The following is a 16,310-nucleotide window of genomic DNA, read 5'->3' on the forward strand; positions in this document are numbered from 1 at the left end:
AATATAATAGTATTATTTAATTCAACCATTTAAAATAATCTTTGTCTGAAAATAAAATATGATCCTCAACTGCGTTTCCCCTCCAGTCAGCAGACGGCGATGTGCGTCTTTCAGGCGATGCTGCCAGCGTGACGTATAATCTAGTGGACGGTTCTTCATAAACAGCTCGTCACCCACCTCGGTAGCTTGCTAGCCAACATAGCCGAAAGATTCAAGCTATTTATACGCTTTCGGTGTATATTAGTTACTGTGTTTTCGACACACTTCTGTCGTATCTACTTGTTAACCTATTTAATTTAATATTACGTTATTTTGTATTAGTCAGCTATAGTAGCTGGCTGGTTAAGTTAGCACTAGCCTAGTCGCTAATGATAGCTAGCTAGCTAACATCCCCGACCATGAGCTCCCTAAACTTCTCTCCTCCTGCTAAAGAAGAGGAGGTCTGCTGGACGGAGAAAGAAGCTCCGGGGCTGAACATTGTCGTGAAAGAGGAGGAGGAAGAAGAGGATGTCACAGTAAAACAAGAAGTAGAGTTTGAGGCTGTTACAGTGAAAGAAGAAGAGAAAGACGTTTCAGTGAAAGAAGAGGAAGATAAGGAGGATGATGTAGTTTTTGGAGTGAAGAAGGAAGGAGAGATTACTGTCACATTGAAAGATAAAGAGGTGGAGATAGGAGATCTGATTAACACCAGTAAGTACCACCTTAAATGTGTTTTTAACTTTGGATATTCGGAGTTGGCTCGTCAATACCTCTTCAACGGAGGGCCCAGGATGATGACTGATATGTCTAGAATCAGACGACGTAGAGAGCAAGCTACCCCTTGTCTTCTCTGTTCCGTTTCCAAAAAGTGACTTAACATATATATTTGAGAAGGGTCTATCTGCTGACCGCACACTGGGGGGCACTGCATGTAGTGTTTTTCATGTAGTGATGTTTTACGACACACCGTGCCCCCCAATAGTGCCATGTGAGAGTTGGGTTGGCTATACCAAAGATTATGGATGTACTGACAAGATGTCTCTCCGCCCTAACAAGGGGAGTCGTTGTCCACAAAGCGGCACTGCGGGTTGTCTAGCTCCGCCTACCCTTTCTTTGGATTGGTGGATACATCTTATTATTGTAATCTATTGTTTATATTCTATGAGGGTTGTTGTCGTCAACCGACTGTATTCAATGGAGAGAGATGCTAAGCTACTAGCATGAATATGCACCACCTGTATTCAATGGAGAGAGATGCTAAGCTATTAGCATGAATATGCACCGCCTGTATTCTATGGAGAGAGATGCTAAGCTACTAGCATGAATATGCACCGCCTGTATTCAATGGAGAGAGATGCTAAGCTACTAGCATGAATATGCACCGCCTGTATTCAATGGAGAGAGATGCTAAGCTACTAGCATGAATTTGCATAGCGATCTGGAGACAACTCCTATAGTGTTTTTATCAAAGTTGTCGATATGTCACGTGTCCACATAACTTAAGCATTACGAAACTTCTGTTGGATCAAGTAAACCTCATGTAGCAAATAAGCCATTAATTTCGTTGTTGACCAAATTAGACACTTTCCACGTTGCGTTGATAATTGTTTCTACTTGGATACAACCTACTGTAACCTACTGGCATGACCTAGAGAGTTACAACCTACTGTAACCTACTGGCATGACCTAGAGAGTTACAACCTACTGTAACCTACTGGCATGACCTAGAGAGATACAACCTACTGTAGACTACTGGCTTGACCTAGAGAGATACAACCTACTGTAACATACTGGCATGACCTAGAGAGATACAACCTACTGTAACCTACTGGCATGACCTAGAGAGATACAACCTACTGTAGCCTACTGGCATGACCTAGAGAGATACAACCTACTGTAGCCTACTGGCATGACCTAGAGAGATACAACCTACTGTAACCTACTGGCAGGACCTAGAGAGATACAACCTACTGTAACCTACTGGCATGACCGAGAGAGTTACAACCTACTGTAACCTACTGGCATGACCTAGAGAGATACAACCTACTGTAGCCTACTGGCATGACCTAGAGAGATACAACCTACTGTAGCCTACTGGCATGACCTAGAGAGTTACAACCTACTGTAACCTACTGGCATGACCTAGAGAGTTACAACCTACTGTAACCTACTGGCATGACCTAGAGAGATACAACCTACTGTAACCTACTGGCATGACCTAGAGAGATACAATCTACTGTAACCTACTGGCAGGACCTAGAGAGATACAACCTACTGTAATCTACTGGCAGGACCTAGAGAGATACAACCTACTGTAACCGACTGGCATGCCCTAGAGAGTTACAACCTACTGTAGCCTACTGGCATGACCTAGAGACTTACAACCTACTGTAACCTACTGGCATGACAGAGAGAGTTACAACCTACTGTAACCTATTGGCATGACCTAGAGAGATACAACCTACTGTAGCCTACTGGCATGACCTAGAGAGATACAACCTACTGTAGCCTACTGGCATGACCTAGAGAGTTACAACCTACTGTAACCTACTGGCATGACCTAGAGAGTTACAACCTACTGTAACCTACTGGCATGACCTAGAGAGATACAACCTACTGTAACCTACTGGCATGACCTAGAGAGATACAATCTACTGTAACCTACTGGCATGACCTAGAGAGTTACAACCTACTGTAACCTACTGGCATGACCTAGAGAGTTACAACCTACTGTAACCGACTGGCATGACCTAGAGAGTTACAACCTACTGTAACCTACTGGCATGACCTAGAGCGTTACAACCTACTGTAGCCTACTGGCATGACCTAGAGAGATACAACCTACTGTAACCTACTGGCATGACCTAGAGAGTTACAACCTACTGTAGCCTACTGGCATGACCTAGAGCGTTACAACCTACTGTAGCCTACTGGCATGACCTAGAGCGTTACAACCTACTGTAGCCTACTGGCTTGACCTAGAGAGCTAAAGTTGTACATTTCCTGGATTTTAAATGAATATTTTCCAGTAATAATGATAATTTGTATCTTCCTATCCACATGTGGGATCCCTCTCCTTTGTCGTCCTCTCTACACCAATAACAGACAACTACTGTTTGACTCCCAATCACGGCCGGATGTGATACAGCCTGGATTCGAACCAGGGACTGTAGTGACACCTCTTGCACTGAGATGCAGTGGCTTAGACCGCTGCGTCCGTGTGTGTTTAACTTTTTAACTGTACTAGAATGCTTAAAAGGCCGCTAAAATTTTAAATATCGGTTATCGGTATCGTTTTTTGGGGCAAGGAAAATATTGGATATCGGTATTGGCCAAAAATGTAATCTCGGTGCATCCCTTTATTCTAAAATGTATCACAATACCCCATAATGCCAAAGCAAAAACATGTTTAGGTTTTTTTCAAATGTATTGAAACTATTCCCCAGGATAACTAGTCTCAGAGTAATGTAAGATCCCAGGATAACTAGTCTCAGAGTAATGTAAGATCCCAGGATAACTAGTCTCAGAGTAATGTAAGATCCCAGGATAACTAGTCTCAGAGTAATGTAAGATCCCAGGATAACTAGTCTCAGAGTAATGTAAGAACCCAGGATAACTAGTCTCAGAGTAATGTAAGATCCCAGGATAACTCGTCTCAGAGTAATGTAAGATCCCAGGATAACTCGTCTCAGAGTAATGTAAGATCCCAGGATAACTAGTCTCAGAGTAATGTAAGATGCTTGGAAAAAGAAGCTGAAAAGAATAACAGAACGGCACCATTAGAACTAAAATGTGTATCCTGGATGTCAGACCCCCAACCCTCCAAACTGTAAATAAATAATAAAATGTCTCCTGGATGTCAGTCCCCCAACCCTCCAAACTGTAAATAAATAATAAAATGTGTCGCCTGGATGTCAGACCCCCATCCCTCCAAACTGTAAATAAATAATAAAATGTGTATCCTGGATGTCAGACCCTCAACCCTCCAAACTGTAAATAAATAATAAAATGTGTATCCTGGATGTCAGACCCCCAACCCTCCAAACTGTAAGTAAATAATAAAATGTTTTTGTCAATGAGACAGTATATTAACAAAGGAATGACCGAACCCCCTTTGGTGACTGAATGCTTGTAAGGAAAACTAGATGATCAAAACATTAGATCACATCAAATAAGTCTGAGTGGTTTCACCTTCTCCCAGACTATACTGGATACTACAGTTATAACTATACATAGTTATACAGGATACTACAGTTATACAGGATACTACAGTTATACTGGATACTACATTTATACAGGATACTACAGTTATACAGGATACTACAGTTATACAGGATACTACAGTTATAACTATACATAGTTATACAGGATACTACATTTATACAGGATACTACAGTTATACAGGATACTACAGTTATAACTATACACAGTTATACAGGATACTACAGTTATAACTATACATAGCTATACAGGATACTACAGTTATACAGGATACTACAGTTATACAGGATACTACAGTTATAACTATACACAGTTATAACTATACACAGTTATAACTATACACAGTTATACAGGATACTACAGTTATAACTATACACAGTTATACAGGATACTACAGTAATAACTATACATAGTTATACAGGATACTACAGGTATACAGGATACTACAGTTATACAGGATACTACAGTTATAACTATACATAGTTATACAGGATACTACAGTTATAACTATACACAGTTATACAGGATACTACAGTAATAACTATACATAGTTATACAGGATACTACAGGTATACAGGATACTACAGTTATACAGGATACTACAGTTATACAGGATACTACAGTTATAACTATACACAGTTATACAGGATACTACAGTTATAACTATACATAGTTATACAGGATACTACAGTTATACAGGATACTACAGTTATAACTATACATAATTATACAGGATACTACAGTTATACAGGATACTACAGTTATAACTATACACAGTTATACAGGATACTACAGTAATAACTATACATAGTTATACAGGATACTACAGGTATACAGGATACTACAGTTATACAGGATACTACAGTTATACAGGATACTACAGTTATAACTATACACAGTTATACAGGATACTACAGTTATAACTATACATAGTTATACAGGATACTACAGTTATACAGGATACTACAGTTATAACTATACATAATTATACAGGATACTACAGTTATACAGGATACTACAGTTATAACTATACATAGTTATACAGGATACTACAGTTATAACTATACATAGTTATACAGGATACTACAGTTATACAGGATACTACCGTTATACAGGATACTACAGCTATACAGGATACTACAGTTATACAGGATACTACAGTTATAACTATACATAGTTATACTGGATACTACAGTTATACTGGATACTACAGTTATACAGGATACTACATTTATACAGGATACTACAGTTATACAGGATACTACAGTTATAACTATACACAGTTATACAGGATACTACAGTTATAACTATACACAGTTATACAGGATACTACAGTTATAACTATACATAGTTATACAGGATACTACAGGTATACAGGATACTACAGTTATACAGGATACTACAGTTATAACTATACATAGCTATACAGGATACTACAGTTATAACTATACACAGTTATACAGGATACTACAGTTATACAGGATACTACAGTTATAACTATACATAGTTATACAGGATACTACAGTTATACAGGATACTACAGTTATAACTATACATAGTTATACAGGATACTAAAGTTATAACTATACATAATTATACAGGATACTACAGTTATACTGGATACTACAGTTATACAGGATACTACAGTTATAACTATACATAATTATACAGGATACTACAGTTATACAGGATACTACAGTTATACAGGATACTACAGCTATACAGGATACTACAGCTATACAGGATACTACAGTTATAACTATACATAGTTATATAGGATACTACAGTTATACAGGATACTACAGTTATAACTATACATAGTTATACAGGATACTACAGTTATACTGGATACTACAGTTATAACTATACATAGTTATTCCAAAGGTAGGCTACTTACTATCCACTGTTTGCAAGCCACCGTTGCTGATCTATTTAATTTATTTATTTCACCTTTATTTAACCAGGTAGGCAAGTTGAGAACAAGTTCTCATTTACAATTGCGACCTGGCCAAGATAAAGCAAAGCAGTGCGACACAGACAACACAGAGTTACACATGGAGTGTAACAAACATGCAGTCAATTATACAGTAGAAAAATAAGTCTATATACAATGTGAGCAAATGAGGTAAATGCAAAAAAAGGCCATGGTGGCAAAGTAAATACAATATAGCAAGTAAAACACTGGAATGGTAGATTTGCAGTGGAAGAATGTGCAAAGTAGAAATAGAAATAAAGGGGTGCAAAGGAGCAAAATAAATAAATACAGTAGGGGAAGAGGTAGTTGTTTGGGCTAAATTAAAGATGGGCTATGTACAGGTGCTGTAATCTGTGAGCTCCTCTGACAGCTGGTGCTTAAAGCTAGTGGGGGAGATAAGTGTTTCCAGTTTCAGAGATTTTTACAATTCGTTCCAGTCATTGGCAGCAGAGAAGTATGCTCCAGGAAGTATATTTCACTGGTCATCCCCAAAGCCAACAGCTACTTTGGCCGCCTTTCCTTCCAGTTCTCTGCTGCCAATGACTGGAACGAATCGCAAAAATCGCTGAAGTTGGAGACTTATATCTCCCTCACTAGCTTTAAGAATCAACTATCTGAGCAGCTTACCGATCGCTGCAGCTGTACACAGCCCATCTGTAAGTAGCCCATCCAATGCTTACCTCATCCCCATGTTTTTATTTACTTTTTTTGCTCACACCAGTATTTATATATTATATATGTTATATATGTTACAGTCACATATATTCTACTTGCACATCATCATCTGCACATCTATCACTCCAGTGTTAATTTGCTAAATTGTAATTACTTTGCTACTACGGCCTATTTATTGCCTTATTGCCTTTATTGCCTCTGTACTCCATTTGCACACACTGTATATAGATGTTTCTATTGTGTTATTGTCCTTTTGTTTATCCCAACTCTGTTGTTTTTGTCGCACTGCTTTGCTTTATCTTGGCCAGGTTGCATTTGTAAATTATAGCTTGTTCTCAGCTGGTTAAATAAAGGTGGAAAAGAAAATGGAGGAATTGTTCATGACGTCCTCCAGTGATTAAAAAAAAAAAAAAAACGTTTCCTGTTGAAAGTGATATATAAATACAGTAAAGTATAAACACACTAAAGGGAAACAAATAAATGTTTTGAGCAAAATAGTTTTTGCTGCAAACTAGAAGGAGTGAGTGATGTCATAGTAAGACCTTCAAGGGCTTGATGGGAAGTCGTGATGTCATCCAATAGGAGACAGATCTTCATGTGAATATTCATTATTCTTTTTTAAATCCTTCCTGTTCTGTCAAGTTGGTTGTTGATCATTGCTAGAAAGCCATTTTCAAGTCTTTCCATAGACTTTCAAGATGATTTAAGTCCAAACTGTAACTAGGCCACTCAGGAACATTCAATGTCATCTTGGTTAGCTCCTCCAGTGTAGATTTGGCCTTGTGGTTTAGGTTATTGTCCTGTTAGGACAGTTTTTTGTATTCAGATCTCTGAAATGCACTCTACCCACGTAACATTTAGTTTCCTTATATTACGTTGGGAAAGCAGCTTTCATAGGCACAGAAATTCTAAATAATTTAAGAGTTTGCTAAATCCAATGGTTCTAACCGAGAGTTACCTTAACTTTATTGACAACACCCAAGTGGATACTGTCATTAATGTGGTTCTTCAATAATTACACATAATTCTTAATACTGTAGCTGTTTAGTTAGTCACATGTTCATCTATCATCAGCTGATCCAGGAAATCATTTTCTGAATGACAGTCACATGACAAACATCACGACATGCAACAACAACCAAAGTGCTTCTTCATTCATTACTCTGGTAAAGACAGTTATGCCGTGCTCCACGTTGGATCCAACATCCCTAACAAATTGATGTTTATAATGTTATTGTCTGCTTGATTTACAGTAGGGTCTCGTTAGTCTGTTTGGACACAGAGATACTTAGCTCATAATGTGTATAGAACTGTTCCTTGATGGATAGGCTATTGTACAACACACAGAGCTATTTTCCTTTATTTGTAGTTAGGTGAAGTTATGGGTCCTACAGTAGGTCTGTTATTGTTAGGTGAAGTTATGGGTCCTACAGTAGGTCTATGTTGTTGTTAGGTGAAGTTATGGGTCCTACAGTAGGTCTATGTTGTTGTTAGGTGAAGTTATAGGTCCTACAGTAGGTCTATGTTGTTGTTAGGGGAAGTTATGGGTTCTACAGTAGGTCTGTTATTGTTAGGTGAAGTTATGGGTCCTACAGTAGGTCTGATATTGTTTTGGGTCCTAGAGTACACTATGCTAGGCTGCAATAACAACCAAAGCTTCTTTGTTCATTACAGGTATATTTGTTGTTAGGTGAAGTTATAGGCCAATTTGGCAAACAGTGTACAAACATTGTCAGGTTGATGGAAAAGCCAAAGAGCATTTTACTGGTTGAAGTGTTTTTTAAGTACAAAGCGGTTGATTTGTGATGACACAAACGTTATATTCAGCAGGACATTCAAACGAGCGATACAATTATAATCCAAAGTAGTGTGAAATGCACTCATAAGCAACCTGGACATGGAGGTTACTCCCCTGAGTTTTCCCCTTTTCACATTCAGAATACATTGTGAAAAACTAAAATCTTTGCTCACCATTTTTGCTCCTGGCAGATATACTACATCCATAACTAGTGGTTTCCTCATTACCAGATATACTACATCCTTAACTAGTGGTTTCCTCATTACCAGATATACTACATCCATAACTAGCGGTTTCCTCATTACCAGATATACTACATCCATAACTAGTGGTTTCCTCATTACCAGATATACTACATCCATAACTAGTGGTTTCCTCATTACCAGATATACTACATCCATAACTAGTGGTTTCCTCATTACCAGATATACTACATCCATAACTAGTGGTTTCCTCATTACCAGATATACTACATCGATAACTAGTGGTTTCCTCATTACCAGATATACTACATCCATAACTAGTGGTTTCCTCATTACCAGATATACTACATCCATAACTAGTGGTTTCCTCATTACCAGATATACTACATCCATAACTAGTGGTTTCCTCATTACCAGATATACTACATCCATAACTAGTGGTTTCCTCATTACCAGATATACTACATCCATAACTAGTGGTTTCCTCATTACCAGATATACTACATCCATAACTAGTGGTTTCCTCATTAGCAGATATACTACATCCATAACTAGTGGTTTCCTCATGACCAGTTATACTACATCCATAACTAGCGGTTTCCTCATTACCAGATATACTACATCCATAACTAGCGGTTTCCTCATTAGCAGGGAGGAGTTTCTGCAACCAAATTGTGTTGCATCGCCCTCCTGCCGCAATTTTACAAACACAGAAAGGGGCCTATATTGGAGACCAAAAGTCATCTGGCACACTGCGTAGAGTTTCAACAACATTAATAACTTATTTCGAGCCTACAATCATCGATGTTACTACTGTGAAAACGAGAAAACAAGACAATTGTCAAATAATTTAACAGGCGTCAATTCTTGTACAACTTCATGGGTATCACCTTTTACCTCAAATTAACAGTGGATTTCTGCTGTTGTGGGCCTTTAACCTTCTGTCTGACATTGTCATTCACACAGGAGAGAGATGGGACTATCGTGGATCCTCTGGGGAGTCTCAACAACATCATGATGCTGACGAGGCAGAGAAGAGTCTCTCCACATCAGAACTCAAGAAACACCAGCAGAGATCCACAGGGAAGAAATCTCATTGCTGCTCTGACTGTGGGAAATGTTGCAAATCTTCATCAGAACTTATAATACACCAGCGAGTACACACAGGAGAGAAGCCTTATAGCTGTGATCAATGTGGGAAGAGTTTTACTCATCTAAGCAACCTGATAGTACACCAGCGGGGACACACAGGAGAGAAACCTTATAGCTGTGATCAATGTGGGAAGAGTTTTGCTATATCTAGCCATCTGACTGCACACAAGAGAACACACACAGGAGAGAAACCATATAGCTGTGATCACTGTAGGAAGAGTTTTACTACATCTGGCTATCTAACTATACACCAGAGAACACACACAGGAGAGAAACCTTATAGCTGTGATCAATGTGGGAAGAGTTTTACTTCATCTAGTTATCTGACTATACACCAGAGAACTCACACAGGAGAGAAACCTTATGGCTGTGATCAATGTGGGGAAAGTTTTACTTCATCTAGTTATCTGACTATACACCAGAGAACTCACACAGGAGAGAAACCTTATGGCTGTGATCAATGTGGGAAGAGTTTTTCTACTTCTGGCCATCTGACAGTGCACCAGAGAACACACACAGGAGAGAAACCTTATGGCTGTGATCAATGTGGGAAGAGTTTTATTCAGCTACAAACCCTGAAATCACACCGGAGAACTCACACAGGAGAGAAACCTTATAGCTGTGGTCAATGTGGGAAGAGTTTTACTACATCTGGCTCTCTGACTTTACACCAGAGAACACACACAGGAGAGAAACCTTATAGCTGTGATCAATGTGGGAAGAGTTTTTCTACTTCTGGCCATCTGACAGTGCACCAGAGAACACACACAGGAGAGAAACCTTATGGCTGTGATCAATGTGACAAGAGATACTCTGATAAAAGATCTCTGATCAAACATCAGAAAATACATACATGAAGAAGTTGTTTCATGATATCAATGAAATAATGTCACAATGTAGAATGTTTTAACATTGTAAAAGTAGTATTTTAATGATGTCACAATGTAGAACCCTAAGCGTTTGTTCAATTGATTTTAGGGAAAAAGAGGAAAAATCCAGGCTCTGAATTGAAAGAGTATTATTTATGAGATTTATCAAAAAGTGACTAACAAAAAAGAGCTGTGTTACACTTACCATGTTGGTGACCCACTTGAATCAAAATGCAACACTTCAAACTGTTTCTGCATATTGGTTATTGATTTGGACACGTTAAAACTGTGTTTTGACATTGCACTATTCCCACTTAGCAAAATGTCATTCAAAAGACGTTGAAAATAAGACTATTCCTGACGTCCAGTATATGTTCGGTTGTAGTTGAAAGTGAAAGTTGAAAAGATGTATTTTCGGGTCGATTTTTTTCAATGACTTGAAAACAGCTTAATTTCAACGTACTTGCAGCCGATACACCTATAATCAATTTTTATTAACAATCTGACATCACTCCAGTATTTCTTTACAACATTCAAATGCTAATTGTCTTTATTCCACTACTGAAGAAGTATGACTCAAATCACCTCATATTTCAAACATCCAGCCTGACAAAAGATACATGTTTTATTATTCCATGCCTCACCATTAAGTTAATTATTGCCAATACATATTAACAAAGGGGTGAACATTTGGTTTTGATATTTCATATTTACAATTATGTAACATTTACTAATCATAGTTATTCATGCAACCAACTTGACATTTTTGGGTACATTTATATTGACATTGTTACCCTGCTTTTATAATATCAGGGTTCATTCTCAGATGTGCCAACCCAAATGTACTAGAGCATGACATTGGGGACTTTATATGCAACAACATGCCTATTGAGTGAACCCTGAAAAGAGAGAGAAGCTCCACAGTGAGGTGGAAAGTTACTACAGATATCGCAGGAGATTCCTCTTGAAATCAGACATGTCTGTCATAAGAACAACTTGGTTGCTGATTATCAAGGGTGGGCAGTCAAAATATTTGTGTTTTGCATTTAGCCAGTGAGTTACCATGGTCACAATTTATTTTGACACTTTTTTCTGTGTTGGATATTAGTTTTATCTCTTATTCTTTCCTGTATTTTTTTAAAACTGCACTGTTGGGGGCTCGTAAGTAAGCATTCCAGTGTTGTATCCGGCGCATGTGACTAATACTATTTGATTTGAGTTTTGTTTGGGCTCGTTCCAAGGGGACGAGAGTTCTAGAAGCTAGTGAGTTTTAGGAAGACGAGAGTTCTAGAAGCTAGTGAGTTTTAGGAAGACGAGAGTTCTAGAAGCTATTGAGTTTTAGGAAGACGAGAGTTCTAGAAGATAGTGAGTTCTAGGATTCTATAGAAAGAAAAAGGAGAAAAAAAGAATACGATTGTATATTATTATTTAGAAATGTGTTTTTTCTTGTTTTTAATTGTTGACAGCCAGTAGACACCATGTTTATTTTGTAGAAGGTGAAGCATTGTAGATGATTATGTGAAATGGAAGTTGTAGAGATACTCCGAATGATTGGCTATGAAAAGCTAACTGACATTTACTCCTGAGGTGCTGACCTGTTACACCCTCGACAACCACTGTGATTATTATTATTTGACCTTGCTGAACATTTGAACATCTTGGCCATGTTCTGTTATAATCTACACCCGGCACAGCCAGAAGAGGACTGGCCACCCCTCATAGCCTGGTTCCTCTCTAGGTTTCTTCCTTGGTTCTGGTCTTTCTAGGGAGTTTTTCCTAGCCACTGTGCTTCTACACCTGCATTGCTTGCTGTTTGGGGTTTTAGTCTGGGTTTCTGTACAGCACTCTGTGACATCAGCTGATGTAAGAAGGGCTTTATAAATACATTTGATTGATTGTACAACTGAATGCATTCAACTGAAATGTGTCTTGGGTGCACTGATTGGTGTCACCTCGTTAGTCAGTATGTGTTACACCTGTGCTGGCTTGTCCATCTAGTTAGTGGGAAGGTGTTTCACCTGAGCTGGTCCAGGTTCTATTTAAGAGTGTCTGGCCCAGTGCTCCAGTTGTCTTGATAGATGTGGAGAGTCAACACCTTTAGTTGCTCCACCTTTTTGGTTTGCTTCCCGTTTTTAAGTTTGGTGTGGGTTTTTCTTTTGTTTGCCTCTTCTTGGGCAGATTTACTGGGTCTCATGGTTGGTGTCTTTTAGGTCCCAGTTGTTGTTACTAGTCAACTTTCAGTGACACCCCCATAGTGTCTTTGAGAACCCCTCCTAAAAAACAAGCTTATATTTTGGGTTGGATATTGCATCCAATTAGTGTTTTAATCAATGGCATTTCCTTAGAATGCTCATTGGTCTTTCAGTTGTTAATCTTCTGTTTTTTTTATCCTGTTATTTTTGTGTACTAAATATTTCTGTTTATTTTCATTGTTTTCTCCTGTGAAGCCATTGTGTTGCATCCATGTCTGAAATGTGCTGTATAAATAAAGCTTGATTTGATTTCAACAAATGAACCCAATGACTGATCAATCAACAGAGCCTCCATCTTAGTATGAAAAACAGTATCAATCCCACTTTTCAATCCTGCTGAAGGAGTGGTTAACACCACCCCCGGCTCTACCAGGGGCTTGAGGTGGTCTCCCACAGCTCTGCTTATGTCATGTTCTGTGTGGCCTTGCCGTTCCATTTCTTGACTGCCCCTGTAACACAGAAAGAAACACATTTAGTCATATTATATAAAACACTCAAAGTAATGGATATGGAGCATCTATGGACTCAGTTACACCTGGCACCTAAATGTGACTTCTGTCATCTGATCACTCCAAGCTGAATTAGGTTCAGGTCTACCAGGATGGGCCTTTGACAGTCTGGACGCAGTCAGGTCACCACATATAAATAAGCAATGTAAAGAGATGGGGTGAATGAGTGGGGAAAAGTACATTCTATACAAATGACCTTCATAATAACAATCAACTAATGTGTGTGCCTGAGGGGAAATTAACTCTCCTACTGACAAAATGGGTGAGAAATTACACCCAAACCAGCGGACAATTTGCACTGCTGCTGAGAAACATCTCCACAGCATGATGTTGCCATGACCACCGCTTCACCGGGATGGTACCGACTTTCTCCAGACATGACACATGACATTCAGGCCAAAGAGTTGGTTTAATCAGACCAGAGAATCTTGTCTCTCATGGTTAGAGTCCTTTAGGTGCCTTTTGGCAAACTCCAAGCGGGCTGTCATGTGCCTTTTACTGAGGAGTAGCTTCCGTCTGGTCTCTACAATAAAGGCCTGATTTGTTGGAGTGCTGCAGAGATGATTGTCCTTCTGGAAGGTTCTCCCATCTCCACAGAGGAACACTGGAGCTCTGTCAGAGTGACCATCGAGTTTTTGGTCACCTCCTTGACCAAGGCCCTTCTCCCCCGATTTCTCCGTTTGGCCGGGCGGCCAGCTCTAGGAAGAGTAATGGTGGTTCCTAACTTATTCCATTTAAGAATGAGGGCGGACACTGTGTTCTTGGGGACCTTCAATGCTGCATACATTTTTTGGTACCTTTTCTCCAGATCTGTGCCTCAACACATTCTTGTCTCAGAGCTCTACGGACAATTCCTTTGACCTCATGGCTTGGTTTTTGCTCTGACGTGTCGTGGCAGAATCAGATGTAGCTAGGTAACATAGATAAGATGTTATTTTCATCATATGCTTGTGAGATACTTGTCATTAGAATCTTCTGAGCTAGGGATTAGTAATTTGGGGCCAGACAGGGGAGAGGTCAGGCTTGTCTTCATAAGTCAATGTATATGTTAAACCATGTGGTGCAAAGTAGAATATCAGAAGGGGGGGAGGACAGAATGGAACGTTGTTTTCTTATGGGAACGTTGTTTTCTTATGGGAACGTGTCTGTAACTATTCCTAAACCATGTGACGGGATGGAGTTATTAATTGGGGAACCAGTTAGTTATCTCATACAATGTCTGTACGCCAGTCACTCCCTACTTTTCTCATAGGGGGAAGGAGTTTGGCAGTGTTTGGAACCATTGTATTTCCCCTCTGAGGTTGCCCTTATCTTGACCTAGTATTTGACCTAAGAGGCTCATTGTCTGATTTTGAGTTTGTCCAGGTTTGGGAGTATCTAGAAATGACAATTGATATATGCCATTGGATGAGGTAATGTTTTGGTAGACAGTGAAGTATCGAGCATGAGATTTAAACCTTGTCTTGGGAGATCTGTATACCATGCACTGTATGCACTGTATACCACTGGCAGAGTTTTCTATCATGTCAACAGAGAAACCTAGATTCAAATACTTACATGTGTGTGTATTGGGTATACAGTGGGGAGAACAAGTATTTGATACACTGATGATTTTGCAGGTTTTCCTACTTACAAAGCATGTAGAGGTCTGTAATTTTTATCATAGGTACACTTCAACTGTGAGAGACGGAATCTAAAACAAAAATCCAGAAAATCACATTGTATGATTTTTAAGTAATTAATTTGCATTTTATTGCATGACATAAGTATTTGATACATCAGAAAAGCAGAACTTAATATTTGGTACAGAAACCTTAGTTTGCAATTACAGAGATCATACGTTTCCTGTAGTTCTTGACCAGGTTTGCACACACTGCAGCAGGGATTTTGGCCCACTCCTCCATACAGACCTTCTCCAGATCCTTCAGGTTTCGGGGCTGTCGCTGGGCAATACGGACTTTCGGCTCCCTCCAAAGATTTTCTATTGGGTTCAGGTCTGGAGACTGGCTAGGCCACTCCAGGACCTTGAGATGCTTCTTACGGAGCCACTCCTTAGTTGCCCTGGCTGTGTGTTTCGGGTCGTTGTCATGCTGGAAGACCCAGCCACGACCCATCTTCAATGCTCTTACTGAGGGAAGGAGGTTGTTGGTGTAGATCTCGCGATACATGGCCCCATCCATCCTCCCCTCAATACGGTGCAGTCGTCCTGTCCCCTTTGCAGAAAAGCATCCCCAAAGAATGATGTTTCCACCTCCATGCTTCACGGTTGGGATGGTGTTCTTGGGGTTGTACTCATCCTTCTATTCCTCCAAACACGGCGAGTGGAGTTTAGAGCAAAAAGCTCTATTTTTGTCTCATCAGACCACATGACCTTCTCCCATTCCTCCTCTGGATCATCCAGATGGTCATTGGCAAACTTCAGACGGGCCTGGACATGCGCTGGCTTGAGCAGGGGGACCTTGCGTGCGCTGCAGGATTTTAATCCATGACGGCGTAGTGTGTTACTAATGGTTTTCTTTGAGACTGTGGTCCCAGCTCTCTTCAGGTCATTGACCAGGTCCTGCCGTGTAGTTCTGGGCTGATCCCTCACATTCCTCATGATCATTGATGCCCCACGAGGTGAGATCTTGCATGGAGCCCCAGACCGAGGGTGATTGACCGTCATCTTGAACTTCTT

The 16,310-nt window shown here is 39.6% G+C and overlaps 2 protein-coding genes and 1 pseudogene across 2 annotated transcripts in view; 2 read left to right on the forward strand and 1 right to left on the reverse strand.

The window, feature by feature from the left end:
* LOC139549976 (parathymosin-like) overlaps positions 1-16,310 on the reverse strand; it is a 253,145-nt gene that overhangs the window by 184,860 nt on the left and 51,975 nt on the right. The window lies entirely within an intron of this gene.
* The window catches only part of LOC139552456 (zinc finger protein 585A pseudogene), a 100,809-nt pseudogene that overhangs the window by 52,681 nt on the left and 31,818 nt on the right, over positions 1-16,310 (forward strand).
* LOC139548775 (zinc finger protein 180-like) lies at positions 164-13,384 on the forward strand. The gene is made up of 2 exons (XM_071358607.1): positions 164-690; positions 9,818-13,384. The coding sequence occupies exons 1-2, from the start codon at positions 399-401 to the stop codon at positions 10,858-10,860; spliced, it is 1,335 nt and encodes a 444-aa protein (XP_071214708.1). The 5' UTR covers positions 164-398; the 3' UTR covers positions 10,861-13,384.

This window comes from Salvelinus alpinus, chromosome 2 (assembly GCF_045679555.1).
Source record: "Salvelinus alpinus chromosome 2, SLU_Salpinus.1, whole genome shotgun sequence".
Lineage (NCBI taxonomy): Eukaryota > Metazoa > Chordata > Actinopteri > Salmoniformes > Salmonidae > Salvelinus > Salvelinus alpinus.